Raw genomic sequence first — 15420 nt, 5'->3', positions numbered from 1 at the left:
CCCAAAGACCAGTCTACCACGAGCTTCAATGTCACGGAGAGGTCTTCCACTTTTGTTTTCACCTGTAAATTCCTCCAAATGAAATAAATAATGAGATAGCAATTAAACAAATCTAAGATGGTGATGAAGTGATGGTGATTTAACATTAAATAATGCGTGAGGTTAAAGACTAGCACATGAACTGTAAAAAGCTGGATTATTGCTTTTGGTTACAGCTGTGAAGCGCACATTCCAATGATCAGCAATGTCTCAGTAATGTATTAATCCATTTGCAACAGATAAGCTCTTCAAACCCCATTCAAATTGCATTAGAACCGCCATATGAGGGTGGGGGGAGGGGGCACAAGGAGCAGGGACGGGGAGGGAAGGAAAATGGTACGGAGCACTGGAGTTGATGCAATCATACCGGGACCAAAACTTGCTAAATTCTCTCATTTTCCCAGCTTCTGAATAAAATTTACTTACACCTCCTAGGGAAGGGTCATTTTCTGACTCTGCTCTTGACCAGAACCCTTCCACCCTCCATCACCTTAAAGCAGCTAATCATCTAATAATCATTTCATTAAATCAATTGAATGGGACAGGGCAAGTTTAGGGGCAAATGAGTCAAATGTGGGCACTTGGGACTGAGTCAGATGGACAATTTGGTGGCATGGATGAGTCAGGCTGAATGGCTTGTTTTCATGTTGTATGACATGATAAAGCCATCACTCTAAACATCTTCTCCCAAGGGAGCTTTCCTTTGGCAATCTGGAGTTCTTTCCCCAAACAGCTTATAGATTTAAACATATCAAGACAGAGAGCTTTAAATTTTGAGGTAAGTATTTAGAGAGATTGAAAGCATATAAGAATTACGATCGTTGATAGCCTAACTGATTCCAGAAATTTGTTTTTGGGAAGTGAAGGTTCTCTCCCTTTTACAGCTTTATTTAGTTACCCTGATATCTTCCTGAAAAAGTGGTGACAAGGGAGTTACTCTTTACAGTGAAAGAGATGGGCATGTTGCCAGAGTAAGGATCTGAGTGATCAGTTTATACCTTGCAATTACTATAATGATACAAGTCATTAAGACCAGCAGCTGAATACTAAGACAGCAATCCCATCAGTCCGATTATCTGCTGCATTCCTGCACCCCTCCAACACGTCTTCCTTCACAAGCACCATCCCACAGCCCATCTGGGAAGTCTCCGACCTGATGATATGATCATCAATTTCTCCAACTTCTGGTACTTACTCACCCCTTTCTGCTTCTCTCTTTTTTCCATTCCCCATTCCAGTTACCCTCTCAAACCTTCTCTTCTCCTTAGCTGACCATCACCTCCCTCTGGCACTTCTTCACCTTCTCTTTCTTACATGGTCCACTGTCCATCTCCTATTAGATTCCTTCTTTACCTATCACCACCCAGCTTCTTATTTCATTCCCCCTTCAGCCACCCACCATTTACCCCCTCACCAGATGTCACCTATCATTTGCCAGCTTGTACACCTACCCCTCCCTCCCATCTTATTTAGATTGGCTTTTGGCCCCTTCCTTTCCAGTCACATGAAGGCAGCCCCCATCATCAAGGACTCCCCCACCCACACCATCCAGGCTATGCTGCTACTAACAGGAAGAAAGTACAGGAGCCTCAGGACTCATACCTGCAGGTTCAGGAATCATCATGACACCTCAACCATCAGGCTCTTGAACCAAAGGGGATAACTTCACTTGGAATGTTCTCACACCTATGGACTCACTTTCAAGGACTTTTCATCTCCTATTCTCAATATTTATTTATCATTAGCATTTCTTTATTTCCTCTTTCTTTTTGTGTTTGCACACTTGTCTGTTCTGTTGGGTGTGGTCTTTTGTTGATTTTATTATGGCTATTGGAGTTATTGAGTATGCCCTCAAGAAAATGAATCTCAGGATTGTACCTGGTAACGTAATAACGCTCAAAGTAAATTTATTATCAAAGTGCATATATGATTCATCAATGGTTTCTGATTGTGGAAGACTGAATGATTTTGTGGGGACACACTCGTCTACAACTACTTTTTATAAAGTCCATGACAACTGTGGTGTGTTCATTTAGATTCACAAGTGAGACCTTGAGCACGGCCCAGTGCACTGACTCGAAGCAATGTACACAGTGCACGGAATCGCGCCGTGGCTCACTGGCGCCACCTTGCCAACAAACTTCTTGTAAATGTTCCTTGATAATTAATTTACTTTGAACTTTGATGTTTGAACTGAGGAGTCGTCTCAGCATGAAAGATTGACTATTTATTCCTCTCTATGAGATGCTGAGTTCCTCCAGCAATTAGTTTTGTGTGTGTTACTCTTCCACTCACCTTTGATACTTTCTGTCATTAGCCTACGCAGTAAAAGACGAAACCCCCTTACACAATCTCAATACAGCATTTGATCATTTGGTCTGCAGACACCATCTCCTAAATCAGAAGTTGGCAGCCAATAAGTAACTTGATTTCAAATCAGAGTTATTCTTTATTTATTGACAGAATGCTTTTGGCAATGCCGGTATCTATTCCACACCCTTAACTACATACCTCTCCTCCTTCCTCCACTGAATTAGACCATAAGACACATGGTCAGAATTAGGCCATTTGGCCCATGGAGACTACTCCATCATCCATGATTGCTTTATTATCCTACTTAACCCCAATCTCCTGCCTTTTTCCCCGTAACCTTTGATGCTTTTACTAATCAAGAACCTATCAACCTCTCCTTTAAATATATCCAATGACTTGGTCTCCACAGCCATCTCTGGCAACGAATTCCACAGATTCACTACCCTCTGGCTAAAGAAATTCCTCCTAATCTCAGCTCTAATTGGATATCCCTCTATTCTGAGGCTGTGCTCTCTGATCCTTGATGCCCCCCCGCTATAGTAAACATCCTTTCCACATCAGTTCCTAGTGGAGGAACATTGGAGTCACTCAATTCCCCTCTGAAATGAGTGATTCGACTGCCCATTACCGGAGGGCAGTGATGTCTCAACCAGACTGACATGGTCGTTGAGTCACAGATTGTAAAGACCAGGCAGGGACAGACAGCTTCCCTCCCCAAATGACTTTGGTAAACCTGACAGAACTTTACTTGCCCCAGTCCAGTGATGTGATCTGTTATGAACCATCTGGGTGACACAGTAGTGTTGCAGTTTTCCTGGCACTCTTACACCACTAGTGATCCAAGTTCATTCCTGCCAACTGTATGTTGGTACGTGCGCTCTCCCTGTGACTGTGTGTTCCTGCCGCTATCTGTATGTTGTTGGTACGTGTGTTCTCCCCGTGACTGTGTGTTCCTGACACTGTCTGTATGTTGCTGGTACGTGTGTTCTCCCAGTGACTGTGTGTTCCTGACACTGTCTGTATGTTGTTGGTACGTGTGTTCTCCCCGTGACTGTGTGTTCCTGACACTGTCTGTATGTTGTTGGTACGTGTGTTCTCCCCGTGACTGTGTGTTCCTGACACTGTCTGTATGTTGTTGGTACGTGTGCTCTCCCCGTGACTGTGTGTTCCTGACACTGTCTGTATGTTGTTGGTACGTGTGTTCTCCCCGTGACTGCGTGTTCCTGCCGCTGTCTGTATGTTGTTGGTACACGTGTTCTCCCCGTGACTGTGTGTTCCTGACACTGTCTGTATGTTGTTGGTACGCGTGTTCTCCCCGGGACTGTGTGTTCCTGACACTGTCTGTATGTTGTTGGTACGTGTGTTCTCCCCGTGACTGTGTGTTCCTGCCGCTGTCTGTATGTTGTTGGTACGCGTGGGTTTCCTCCAGTGTTCTGTTTTCCTCACACATTAATAGACACACCGTATGGGTAAGCTGTGGACAAGCTACGCTGTTGCCAGAAGATGAGCAGCACCTGCAGTCTGTCCCCGGCCCAGCCTTGGACTGTGCAGGTCATTGATGTAAACAATGCATTTCCCCGGACGTTTCAATGTGCGTATAACAAATAAAACTGATGTAATTTTTACCTGGATTGGCACCCCTCCCCCACTGTTTCCTACGGTAGGATTCCAACCTATATCCCCAGATTCTTACCCAACCTTTGGGATCAAAGTAAGCATTCCCCCTCTAATAAATTCACCACTGCACTGACAATCTCTTCATCTTCCTTTCCCTCCTGACCAACTGGTGTCTCAAAAGCAAACTTGGAAATGGGGGTCCAGAGAGAGTGGCAGGAATGTAATGTGAACAGGGCTTTGCAGAGCTTAGCATGCCTGTGTTAAATCAGCAGAATCACATGTCAGTCATCGAAGCTCCTCCTACATTGCCCTAAGGAGGTGCTCGATGGGTTTACATTATCTACCTGTTCCCTAACCCCAAATGTTTCTATCTTTTGCCGGGCAGCCCGATCTTTCTTCTTCCTTTTGCGATTTTTTCTCGATTTCTTTCTGCCCTTGCCCTTCTTTTTAGAGCGTTTGCGATCCCTCTTCTTTTTTTTGTGGCGGGGTCGAGAGGTCGTTGTCTGTAAAAAGCAGCGAGAGAGAGAATCTGAAGCCAAGGAGACGCACAGGGATTGTACAGAGATGGCTGTCTGGGAGCTTGTAATGCAAGGATTTAATGCTGAGGCTTTATAAGGCATTGGTCAGATCATATCTGAAGCATTGTGAGCAATTCTGGGCCCCTTGTCTAAGAAAGGATATGCTGGCATTGGAGAGGATCCAGAAGAGGTTCATGTGAATGATCACAGGAATGAAAGGGTTAACTTAAAAAACCCATTTAATAGCTCTGGGTCTGTACTTACTTAAGTTTAGAAAAATGTCGGGATAAATCTCATTGAAATGTACCAAACATTGAAAGGCCTGTTGAAGGAACTCAGCAGGTCAGGCAGCATCTATGGAAATGAATGAACAGGCAACGTTTCAAAACAACACCCTTCTCCAGGACTTGAAAGGCCGAGATAGAGTGGGCATGGAGAGGATGTTTCCTAAAGCGGGACAGACTTGGACTAGAGGGCACAGCCTCAGAATACGAGGATGTCCTTTTAGAACAGAGATGAGGAAGGAATTTTTATTTTTAACCAGAGGCTGGTCAATCTATTGAATTCAGTACCACAGATGATTGTAGAGACCAAAATTCGATATATTTAAAGCCGGGGGGGGGGGGGGCAGTGATAATATCTTGATCAGTAAGGGCATCAAATGTTATGGGAAGAGGTCAGGAGAATGGGGTTGAGAGAAAAAATGAGCCAATTGACCTAATTCTCCTTTGACTTATGGTGTGTTCATAGGGATTGGTAGTGGGTGAATTCTCCCCCTGTCTAGCGGTGTGATTATAGGGATTGGTAATGGGTGAATTCTCCCCGTGTCTAGTGGTGTGTTTATAGGGATTATTTTTGTATTTTTTTTCTCACGGTAACACATCGAAGCTGCACCCTCTCTAACATGCTGGTAGAGAGAGTTTTATTTGGGTTTTCTTTAGCGTTGGAAATGGTTACATCCCGACATGCGGGACAGAAGCAAGGTCGCATTGTGTATTCCACGGACCAGCAAAGACCGGCCGGCTTAGCGAACAGAGCGGCGGACACCCCTGCTGAAATCCGGAGGAAAACACACAGAGGGGGATCACAAAGCCAAGGAAAGAGGACTGGGTCGAGACAACAGAGACTTTTGGAGAAGAGGAGTTCGGTGGGTAATACCGTTCAGGTTGACCGGAAGTGCACTGAGAGCGGTAAGCGTAAAGGAGTTGGGTGCTTACTGTTCTGGCTAACAACAGATGGTGCAATCCGGGGTATATTACGATCGAGGAACGTGTTTGTAGACCGGATATTGAACTTTTTACTGTTGGACTTCGGCCACATTCCACCGAGATACAACACTGGGCGGCACGGGAGGTCGTTCCTGCCTGTGGCCATCGAACGTGCAGCTCCTCCCGTGGAGGGTCAGACACCCTGAGCCAATAGACTAGTCCTGGACTTATTTTCCATCTGGCATAGTTCGCAATTTGGTGTTTGATTGTTGGGGTTTTTTGTATTGCTATATTTACGCTCTATTTTTGGTGCAGCTGTAACGAAACCAAATTTCCCTCGGGATTAATAAAGTATATCCATCTATCTATAATGGGTGAATTCTCCCCCTATGTCTAGTGGTGTGATTATAGGGAGTATGTGTGGATAAGGGGGTAAGTGTGGAGCTGGATGATTGAGAGAAAATGGAGAGTGGTTTGCAGAAGCTCAGATACTCAATTTTGAGCCAGATGAGAAACAGACATATGAAGAGTTGTGTCCTTAGAAAGATTAGATTGACCTTGAATGGGGTCCACACATCAGCACAAACCTGTGGGCCAAAAGACTTGTACTCTGCTGTACTATTCTATGGTCTATGCAATGCCGCAGGTAAGAGAGAAGACATCAGGGGGAAAGTGCTGGAGTTGGGAATGCTGACGATGGAAGGAAAGATTTGCCAGTCGAGGCTGAGTTCCTGTTCCTGTTAAAACTTGTGTTGAATTCTGTTCACTTCCCCATCTCCCAACACTTTGTTTTTACTTTTTCAAGCTTTAAACCTTCACATTTTCACCTGGGAGCCTAGAACAAAAGGTCGGTCGGTCAGTCTCTCTCTCTCTCTCTCTCTCTCTCTCTCTCTCACACACACACACACACACACACACACACACACACACACACACAGAGTAAATCACAATTTATCAATTCTTCTCAAGTCTGCGATGACCCTGCAATCTCCTCTCGGTTGAAGCACTCCATAAAACAAGGTATGTGCATACCTGGATGGATGGCGGGGAAGATTGAGGGGTGGCATGGCAGTGTAGTGGTTAACACAATGTTTTACAGTACCGGTGACAGGGTTCAATTCCCGCCACTGCCTGTAAACAGTTTGTACGTTCTCCCTGTGACTGCATGGGTTTCCTCCAGGTGCTCCGGTTTCCTCCCAACAAAGGTGTACCGGTTGGTAGGATAATTGGTCATTGTAGATTGTCCCGTGATAAGGCTAGGGTTAAATCAGGGGATTGCTGGGCGGTGTGGCTCAAAGGGCCGGAAGGGCTGATTCCACTCTGCATCCCAATCAATTAATCAATGAATAAATGAAAACAAAACTAAACAAAAACAGTTACGGTTCACCAGGAAACAAAGAATCAGGAAGCTAAAAAAACGGGAATTCTGGAAATACACCATCAATTAGTCAGCACCTGTGTGGAAAGAAACTGTTTTGAGTAAAAGACCCTTCATTAGAATTGGAAAAATAGGAAGACAAATGTGTTTTCATTTGCAGAGAAGGAAAGGTGGAGAGAAGAAAGAAATAGCTGTCAAAAGTTATCAATGTAACAGTTACTTTAAAAAACAAAATGGTACCCTGGTAAATCAAAACATAACAGATCAAAACAAAGGTACAGTGGCTTCTGTGAAGTTTGGGCTATCTCAAAATAACTCAATATTATATGTATTGTACCCCCTCAACTGAAGGGGGAGGGGGGAGAGGGGAGAGGGGAGAGGGGAGAGGGGAGAAGGGGGAGAGGGGAGAAGGGGGAGAGGGGAGAAGGGGGAGAGGGGAGAGGGGAGAGGGGAGAGGGGAGAGGGGAGAGGGGAGAGGGGAGAGGGGAGAGGGGAGAGGGGAGAGGGGAGAGGGGAGAGGGGAGAGGGGAGAGGGGAGAGGGGAGAGGGGAGAGGTGGGAAGGGGAGAGGGGAGAGGGGAGAGGTGGGAAGGGGGAGAGGGGAGAGGGGAGAGGGGAGACCTCGCACAACTCAAAAGAAGATTTATGAGAGCCCAACGCCAGCCCACATTCTTCAGCTGGGTCAGAGGTCGAGCACTTCAGTTGACAGCTGTCACGCTTGTTTAACCCACTGTGACCCAATGAGTGCAGCCTCCTGATAAATTGGGAGCTGCAGACAGATCCTTGATGCCCAAGCTCCTTGTATAAGCGGTGTGGGAAGGTGGGTGTGCTGGGGAGGGAGATGGGGGGGCGGGGGGGTCACTGCGATCACTGGACCAGAAACAAGCACAGGGAACAGTATCGAACATCACGCAGGAGGAGATCTAACAAGTAACTGGTTTTCTAACTATTTCCAGACACTAAATGATATTTTCATCTGAGAATACGAGTTACTTGTTGTCATGGTTATTTAATGCTGGCAGACAGCCAAGTGTTACGCAGTGACACAGCTGCTGACACTCAGCTCCGTCCGTCTGGGTCAATCCTGACCTCTGGTGCTGTCTTTGCACCTTCTCCCCAATCTTCCACAGTGCTTTAGCTTCCACACTCCAACGTCCAAAAGACATTTATGCTAGTAAACCAATTTACCATATTGCAAATTGCCCCGGGCGTACGGGCGACGGGGGACAGTTACCCTGGGCATGCGGGCGACGGGGGAGTTGCCCCGGGCGTGCGGGCGACGAGGAGAGTCGCCCTGGGCGTATGTGGAGAATCGCCTCGGTCATACGGGCAATGTGGAGAATCGTCCCGGGCGTGCGGGCACCGGGGACAGTCGCCCCAGGCGTGCGGGCGACGGAGAGAATTCTGTGTGGGTGATGAGAATGTGGGTAGAATTATTTTAAAATGTGGTTAGTGTAGGACTGGTGCCAATGCTTGTGTGGATGTGATAGGCTGACAATACATTTCAATGCTGTGTACCCCTATCCAGAGGCCCCCTTACCGTTACTCTACAGGAGTGTGACGGAGGCCCATCACTAACTACGGACGGCACATGGCGCACTCAGTAAAACACTCATCCCTGAACCGTGCTATACTTTTCTATATTTTAAAAGTGAAACCCATGATACTCCAACAAGTGGAGCACATTGTCCAACGTCACCTGATTTCCAGAAGGACTAAATGGAGAGAAATGGAGAAAATGTACAGTGTACCCACCTCATCATCGTAAGAAGTCACCAGAGACTGCAGAGTGTAGGGCAGAGGGGTGTCACAGTCGGGGATGTAACGCTCGCAGTAGGTGTAGGCTGCTTTGGGGTCCGGGGAAATTAGTAGCTGCTGGATATCACCCTGTAGCAAAGGAGAACAGAACAAGCCCAGGTCACAACACAGATGAACTGTATCCACGTGCACATAGTTCTCACATCTGGGCTCCACCTTTACGGGTTTAAAGTTCACATACTGCAATATACAGGATCGATAGAGGCCGCGTCGATGGTGGGCATCGCCCTCCCCGCCATCGAGGTCATTTTCAAATTGCAGCACCTCAGGACGGCAGCATCCATCACCACCGCCCTGTCATCTTCTCATTACACCATCGAGGACCAGGTACAGAAACACACTCAATATTTTAGGAACCGTTTCTTCCATTCTGCCAAGAGATTTCCAAACAGTCCATGAACAGTAACTCACTATTCTTCTCTTACATGATTTACTTTATGTACATAGTTTACAGATGTTTTCTCTCTTCGCACTGTATTGCTGTCACAAAACAACAAATTTCACAACACGCATCAGTAATAATAAAACTGATTTTAATTCTGACCCAGTTTCGGCAAATTCCTTCTACAACTTCTCTGTGGCCAAAACTGTATTTAATAAATGATTTGCTTGATCTTGTATTCTGTGACTCTATTTAGAAAGCTCGGTATCCATCTGCTGCATTTTTAACCAACCTGCACTGTCATTTCCATTGAACTCTGAGCATATATACTGTACCCTTGTCTCTGCATTCTTGTGTACCCTGTGGAATTCCACCAGATGATTTAGATTGTCTCCACCCCATCTTCACCACTGCTCAATGTATTATCCCGCCCCTCCATGCATCGTCCCACCTGAACTTCGCTCTCCTGTGTTAATGAGACAGTGTACTCCAGAGAGTTGAGAAACAAGGCAGCACTTTGCAACTAAAACCATCTTACTTTCCTCGTTCTGCCAAAAGGTCTTCAAGCTGAAACTTTATTCCTCTTTCCTCACCAATAGAGTCATGGTCAAACAGCCCAGAAACAGGCCTTTCAGCCCAACTTGACCATGCCAACCAGGATGACCAAATAAGCTAGTCCCACTTGGCCATGCTTGGCCCACGCCACTCTGAACTTTCCTAACCATGTACTTATACAAACACCTTTTAAATGTTGCTATTGTACCTGCTTCAACCTCCTCCTCTCACAGCTGGTTCCACATACACACCACCCTCTGGATGAAGAGGTTTAAAAGGTCCTTTTTAAGCCTTTCCCTTCACACCTTAAACCTGTGCCTTCTGAATTGTAATTCCCTTCCCTGGGGAGAAAAGCTTTTTGTGCCTCCGTGTTCCTCATGATCTTTCAGGACACCTTTCAGCTTCCTATAGTCTGAGTGAGGAATGAAGTCCTAGCCTGCCCTAACACTCCCTATAATGTAGGCCCTTGAGTCCTAGCAAAATTCTCATTAATCTTCACACTCACCCCTCCTATTCCCTCATGGCTTTATACATCTCCACAAGGTCCAGTTGCTGCTCAATCAGTTGTGCCTTTCCAGCATTAAGTGCTTTGGCTTTACAAAAGAGAATGGAGTTATCTGGCAATATTCCCATGAACCTTTTCCTGCAACAGTTCTTGGAAAGCGTTGGTGTAGCTGTGAAGCTCTTTGCAGAGTTCCAGAGCAATGAATAATGTGTATTTTATCTGGCCCTTCATGGGGCCAGTTCCATCACGAGCACTAGCTCTCCTACATTAAGGAACCCTATCACCCAAGATGTGCTCTCTTCTCATTACTACCATCAGGGTGGCAGTACAGGAGCCTGAAGACCCACACTCACAAGAGTTTCTTCACAAACACATTTCTGAACAGTCAATGAACACTTCCTCGTGACACGCACAAAACGCTGGAGGATCTCAGCAAGCCAGGCGGTACCTGTGGAAAAGAGTAAATAGTCGATGTTTCGGGACAAGGCACTTCATCATGACTGGAGAGGAAAAGATGAGCAGTCAGATTTAGAAGGTAAGGGAGAGGGGAGGAAAAACACAAGGTGATGGGTGAAACTGAAGGGGAGGAGGGGTGAAGTAAAGAGCTGGGAAGTTGATTGATGAAAGAGATACAGGGCTGGGGAAGGGGAGAGGACAGAAGATGGAAGAAAGAAAAGGGGAAGGAGCACCAGAGGGAGGTGCTGGGTAGGTAAGGAGATAAGGTGAGAGAGGGAAATGGGAATGGGGAATGGTGTGGGGGGGGGGGGCAGTACTGGAATTACATGAAAACCATGTTCATGCCATCAGCTCGGAGGCTACCCAGACAGAATACAAGTTGTTGTTCCTCCAACTTGAGTATGGCCTCGTCACGACAGTACAGGAGGCCGTGGACTGACATGTTGGAATAGGAAGTTTGAGGGTAGGGTGGACCAGGCAAGTTTGAGGGCAGGAAGTTGCCTCCAACTTCCACCCTGCCCACAAATTTAATTGGTCCATTTTCGACACCTCCCTTCCCTTTCTCAATCTCTCTGTCTCGATCTCTGGAGACAGCTTATCTACTGATGTCTATTACAAACTCACAGATTCTCACAGCTACCTGAACTATGCCTACTGCCAACCCCTTCTCTCAATTCCTCTGTCTCCGTCACATCTGCTCTCAGGATAAGGCTATACATTCCAGAATGAAGGAGATGTCCACCTTCTTCAAAGAAAGGGGCTTCTCTTCCTCCACCATCAACACTGCCCTCAAGTGCATCTCTTCCATTCCACGCACATGTGCCCTCATTCCATCCTCCCCCCACCCCACCAGGGATAGGGTTCCTCTTGTCCTCACCTACCACCCCACCCCACCGAAACATCGACTGTCTACTCTTTTCCATAGATGCAGCCTGACCTGCTGAGTTCCTCCAGCATTTTGTGTCTGTTGCTTGGATTTCCAGCATCCGGCAGATTTTCTCTTGCTCGTGAATGAACACTGCCTCACTAGTTTTGGTGTCTTTTTGCACTTTTTAATGTTTTATATTGCTTTGTTACTGTAATTTATATAATTTTAATGCATTACACTGTAATTTTGCAGCAAAACAACAATTTTTACACCACCTGTTGGGTATTTTAACCTGCTTCTGATTTGGATGTGTGTAACATTGCACTTAACCTCCTGAGATCGGGTGATTCCCAGTACTGTGCCCAACAGCCAAACCGAACCCTGCACGAGTCAACATCTTAAAGCCTTGTATCCATTGTTGTTGCTAAATTAGGCACATTGGGACCTTAACTCCATACACCCACTTTTAAAATTTAATGAAACTTTAGGAATTTTGAAGAAAATCTACTGTTATTAATGGTCTAAGCAATTAATTCTAGTATGAATTACACCAGAGTACCTTCACAGGGAAACATCCACACATCTGCCACCAACAACAAAAGCTTTTAGATAGTACTTCTAATCTGTAGAACAATGACCCAGATTGCACCAAACAACGTAGCTGGACATTGCATGGTGAGTGAGATATTAAGGGGGTGAGCTGCCACCAAGCTCACTCACTCAAAGAGGTAGGTTTCTAAAGTTCACAAAAGGAGAAGGGGCAATTCAGAGAGACTTCTGTAACGTGAAGAAAAACACCAAATGAGTTAACATCCTCTGCTAGTGGGACAAATAAATTTAAACACATTCTTGTCCAAAACGCTTCAAGGGAAAAAACATGCTCAAACAGATATGTTGAAGCCACTGTGTTAATTAATCTGTTCGGTCTAAAGTAACACTTAATTCCTCAGTGAAGCAGGGTTACTGTCATTTTTAATAAAAATCAAAACATCAATATTGCATCACTTGTGCTCTGAGCAATGAAACCGTTTCATAAGACATAGGAGCAGAATTCCATCATTTCCTCTTGACTCTCAACCCCATTCTCTTGCCTTCTCCCCATAACCTTTGATACCCTTAATAATTAAGAACCCATCAACCTCTCCTTTAAATGTACCCAATGTCATGGCCTGCACAGCTGTTCATGGCAACGATTCTCACAGCTTGCCACCATCTGGCTAAAAGAAAATCCTGCTCATCTGTTCTGAAGAGACACACTTCTAATCTGAGGCTGTGTCCTCTGGTCCGAGACTCACCCATTGGAACTGCAGTTTCCAACCCTGGGAACCTGGGCCCCTGGATAATGGTAAGGGTCCATGGCAGAAAGAAAGCTGGGAAACCTTGCACTTGAAGCAACATACTCTCCATGTCCACTCTTTTTAGGCCTTGGAATATTCGATCATTTTCAATGAGAACCCCCCCCTCCCCGCCAACTCATTCTTCAAAACTCCAGCGGATACAGGCCCAGAGCCTTCCAAACCCATGTTAACCCATTCATTCCCAGAATCACTGTTGCATGGAAGGCCACTGGTTCTTTAACAGCTCCAGTACAAGATAATAAGAGACATGGGGTGGACAGCCAGTACCTTTCTCCCCAGAGCAGCAAAGGCTAATACCAGAGGACGTACTTTTAAGGTGACTGGAGAAAAGTATAGGGTAGGGGGTTGTCAGAGGTATTTGGTTTTACACATGGATTGGCAGGTGTATGGAACCCACTATGCAGGGGTGGTGGGAGAGACAGCTATATTATGGACTCTTCGATAAGCACTTAGATGAAAGATAAATGGAGGGTTATGTGAGAGGAAAGGGTTAGATTGGAGGTTAAGAGGCTGGTACAGCATCATGGGCTGAAGGGCCTGTAATGGGCAGTCCTACATTCTACACCCAAACCATGTGACCTTCACAGCAATATCATCGTTTCCTCAACAGGGCGGCGCCACCCCTCCAAGTCAACTCCGGTCTGACAGAAATATGTTGCTGTTCCTTCAGTGCCCAGTCTAAGTCCTAAAATCTTATACCTTACATTAAATGCCAGTACTGGTGAATAAGAGGCTGAAGGCATTCTCATAAGTATCAAAATAGAGGATTAGAGATGAATAGTCAAGTTTTTAGCCTGGGAAGAAAAGCTTCAACTTTCCTGTCCTAATAAACAAACTCACTGCGAAAAAAAAAAGATTGAAAATCCTGCCGGGATTCTGCCCTTGGTGAATTATCAAATTCCTTTGTGAATCAGAAAGCAGAACTTTTCACTCTGCCCAGCTCAGCTTTGTTTGTTTATAAATCTGTTCCCACGGAGATTCTTTCATCCTCTTGTTCCCTCACCCACCACCCTTCATTCGCCATCGTCTCAACCATTTTTTCTCTTTTTCCCTCTCCCTCTCACTAGTTCTCTTCTTCCCTCTCTGTTTCTGTCTCTCAGTCTGTCCTCTTCTTCCTGGTTTGAGGTCTCTTGATTCCTCCCCTTATCCCAATAACAGCCCCGTATGCACTGTATGTCCCGTATGTCCATGTACAGAAAGTCCCTCATCCTTGGGAAACATTATGATGATTATGAAGACACGCAGTCCTCTTTTATTGTCATTTAGTAATGCATGCATTAAGAAATGATACAATATTCCTCCGGTGTGATATCACAAAAACACAGGACAAACCAAGACTGAAAAAACTGACAAAACCACATAATTATACATATAGTTACAAAAACAGTGTAACAATACCATAACTTGATGAAGAAGTCCGTGAGCACAGTAAAGTTCAAAGTTTCTCAAATGTCCCACCTCTCACGCAGACGGGAGAAGGAAGAAAAACTCTCCCTGTCATGCCGACCACAATCCAACTCTGAGTCATCCGAAAACTTCGAGCTCTGATCAGCTCTCCGACACCGAGTACCGAGCGCCATCTCTGTCGGAACGATTCAACCTCCTTCTCGGTCGCCAAAGCAGGCAAGGCCGGGGATTTTGAGGCCTACCCTCCGAAAGATTCCCGACCACACAATAATGACAGCAGCGAACGGGCGTTTCAGAAATTTCTCCAGATGTTCCTCCATGCTTTCGCGTCCATTCTCCATCAAATCAGAATTGTCCACATTATGCTCAATATCTTCTGATCTCTCTCTAAAACTTTATCTTTCCTAAGATGTAGTAGCCAGAACTGGACCAACCTATGATTTATAAATGGTCTTCATAACTTCCTTTGTGCTTTTCAGCAAGTCGCTCCATGAAGTCAGGTATTCACTATGCTTTTTAACCATTTTCTCAGCCTATCCCTTTAGCAACCTATCCACGATAGATAGATCTCCTCAGATCTCCTTGTCAGACTCCTTTTAGAATGGGGTTCCAACGTACCCGGTTATGTTTGCTGCATTTTCTATTTTTATTTCTGAGATATGTGAGATTGGAGAATGGAATCTGAAGCAGTACAAAAACATGACAGAGGAACTCGTGGGTCAGATTGTCTCTATGGGGAGAAATTAACAGTCGACATTTCATGTCAACACCCTTCAAAACATCGATTGTCCATCTCCATCCGTCATGCTGCCTGACTCAATGAGATCCTCCAGTGATTTTTGTACTACCCATTTTCATTTCAGATTTCCAATTCTGATTCTTAAAATTACTGGAGAGGAGGAGAAGATGGCGGCGCAATGCAGCACGCGCGGCCACTCCGAAATAATATCATATTTGTTAAGTAGGGGCCGTGCACAATTCTGATTTGATGGAGACAGA

At 45.5% G+C, this 15420-nt stretch overlaps 1 protein-coding gene across 2 annotated transcripts in view; it reads right to left on the bottom strand.

The window, feature by feature from the left end:
• The window catches only part of LOC134339467 (collagen alpha-1(XI) chain-like), a 394099-nt gene that overhangs the window by 257206 nt on the left and 121473 nt on the right, over positions 1-15420 (bottom strand). Inside the window, exons 5-6 of one of the 2 annotated variants that reach the window (XM_063036004.1) lie at positions 8828-8959; positions 4314-4472 (exon numbers count right to left, since the gene is read on the bottom strand). In XM_063036004.1, coding sequence (XP_062892074.1) covers positions 4314-4472; positions 8828-8959 — 291 coding nt within the window. The remainder of the gene's footprint in view (positions 1-4313; positions 4473-8827; positions 8960-15420) is intronic. The other variant, XM_063036005.1, reaches the window with a different exon arrangement.

Source organism: Mobula hypostoma, chromosome 29, assembly GCF_963921235.1.
Source record: "Mobula hypostoma chromosome 29, sMobHyp1.1, whole genome shotgun sequence".
NCBI classification, from domain to species: domain Eukaryota; kingdom Metazoa; phylum Chordata; class Chondrichthyes; order Myliobatiformes; family Myliobatidae; genus Mobula; species Mobula hypostoma.
Note: the sequence above shows the minus strand (reverse complement) of the source record. Positions and strands in the feature narration are given on the sequence as shown.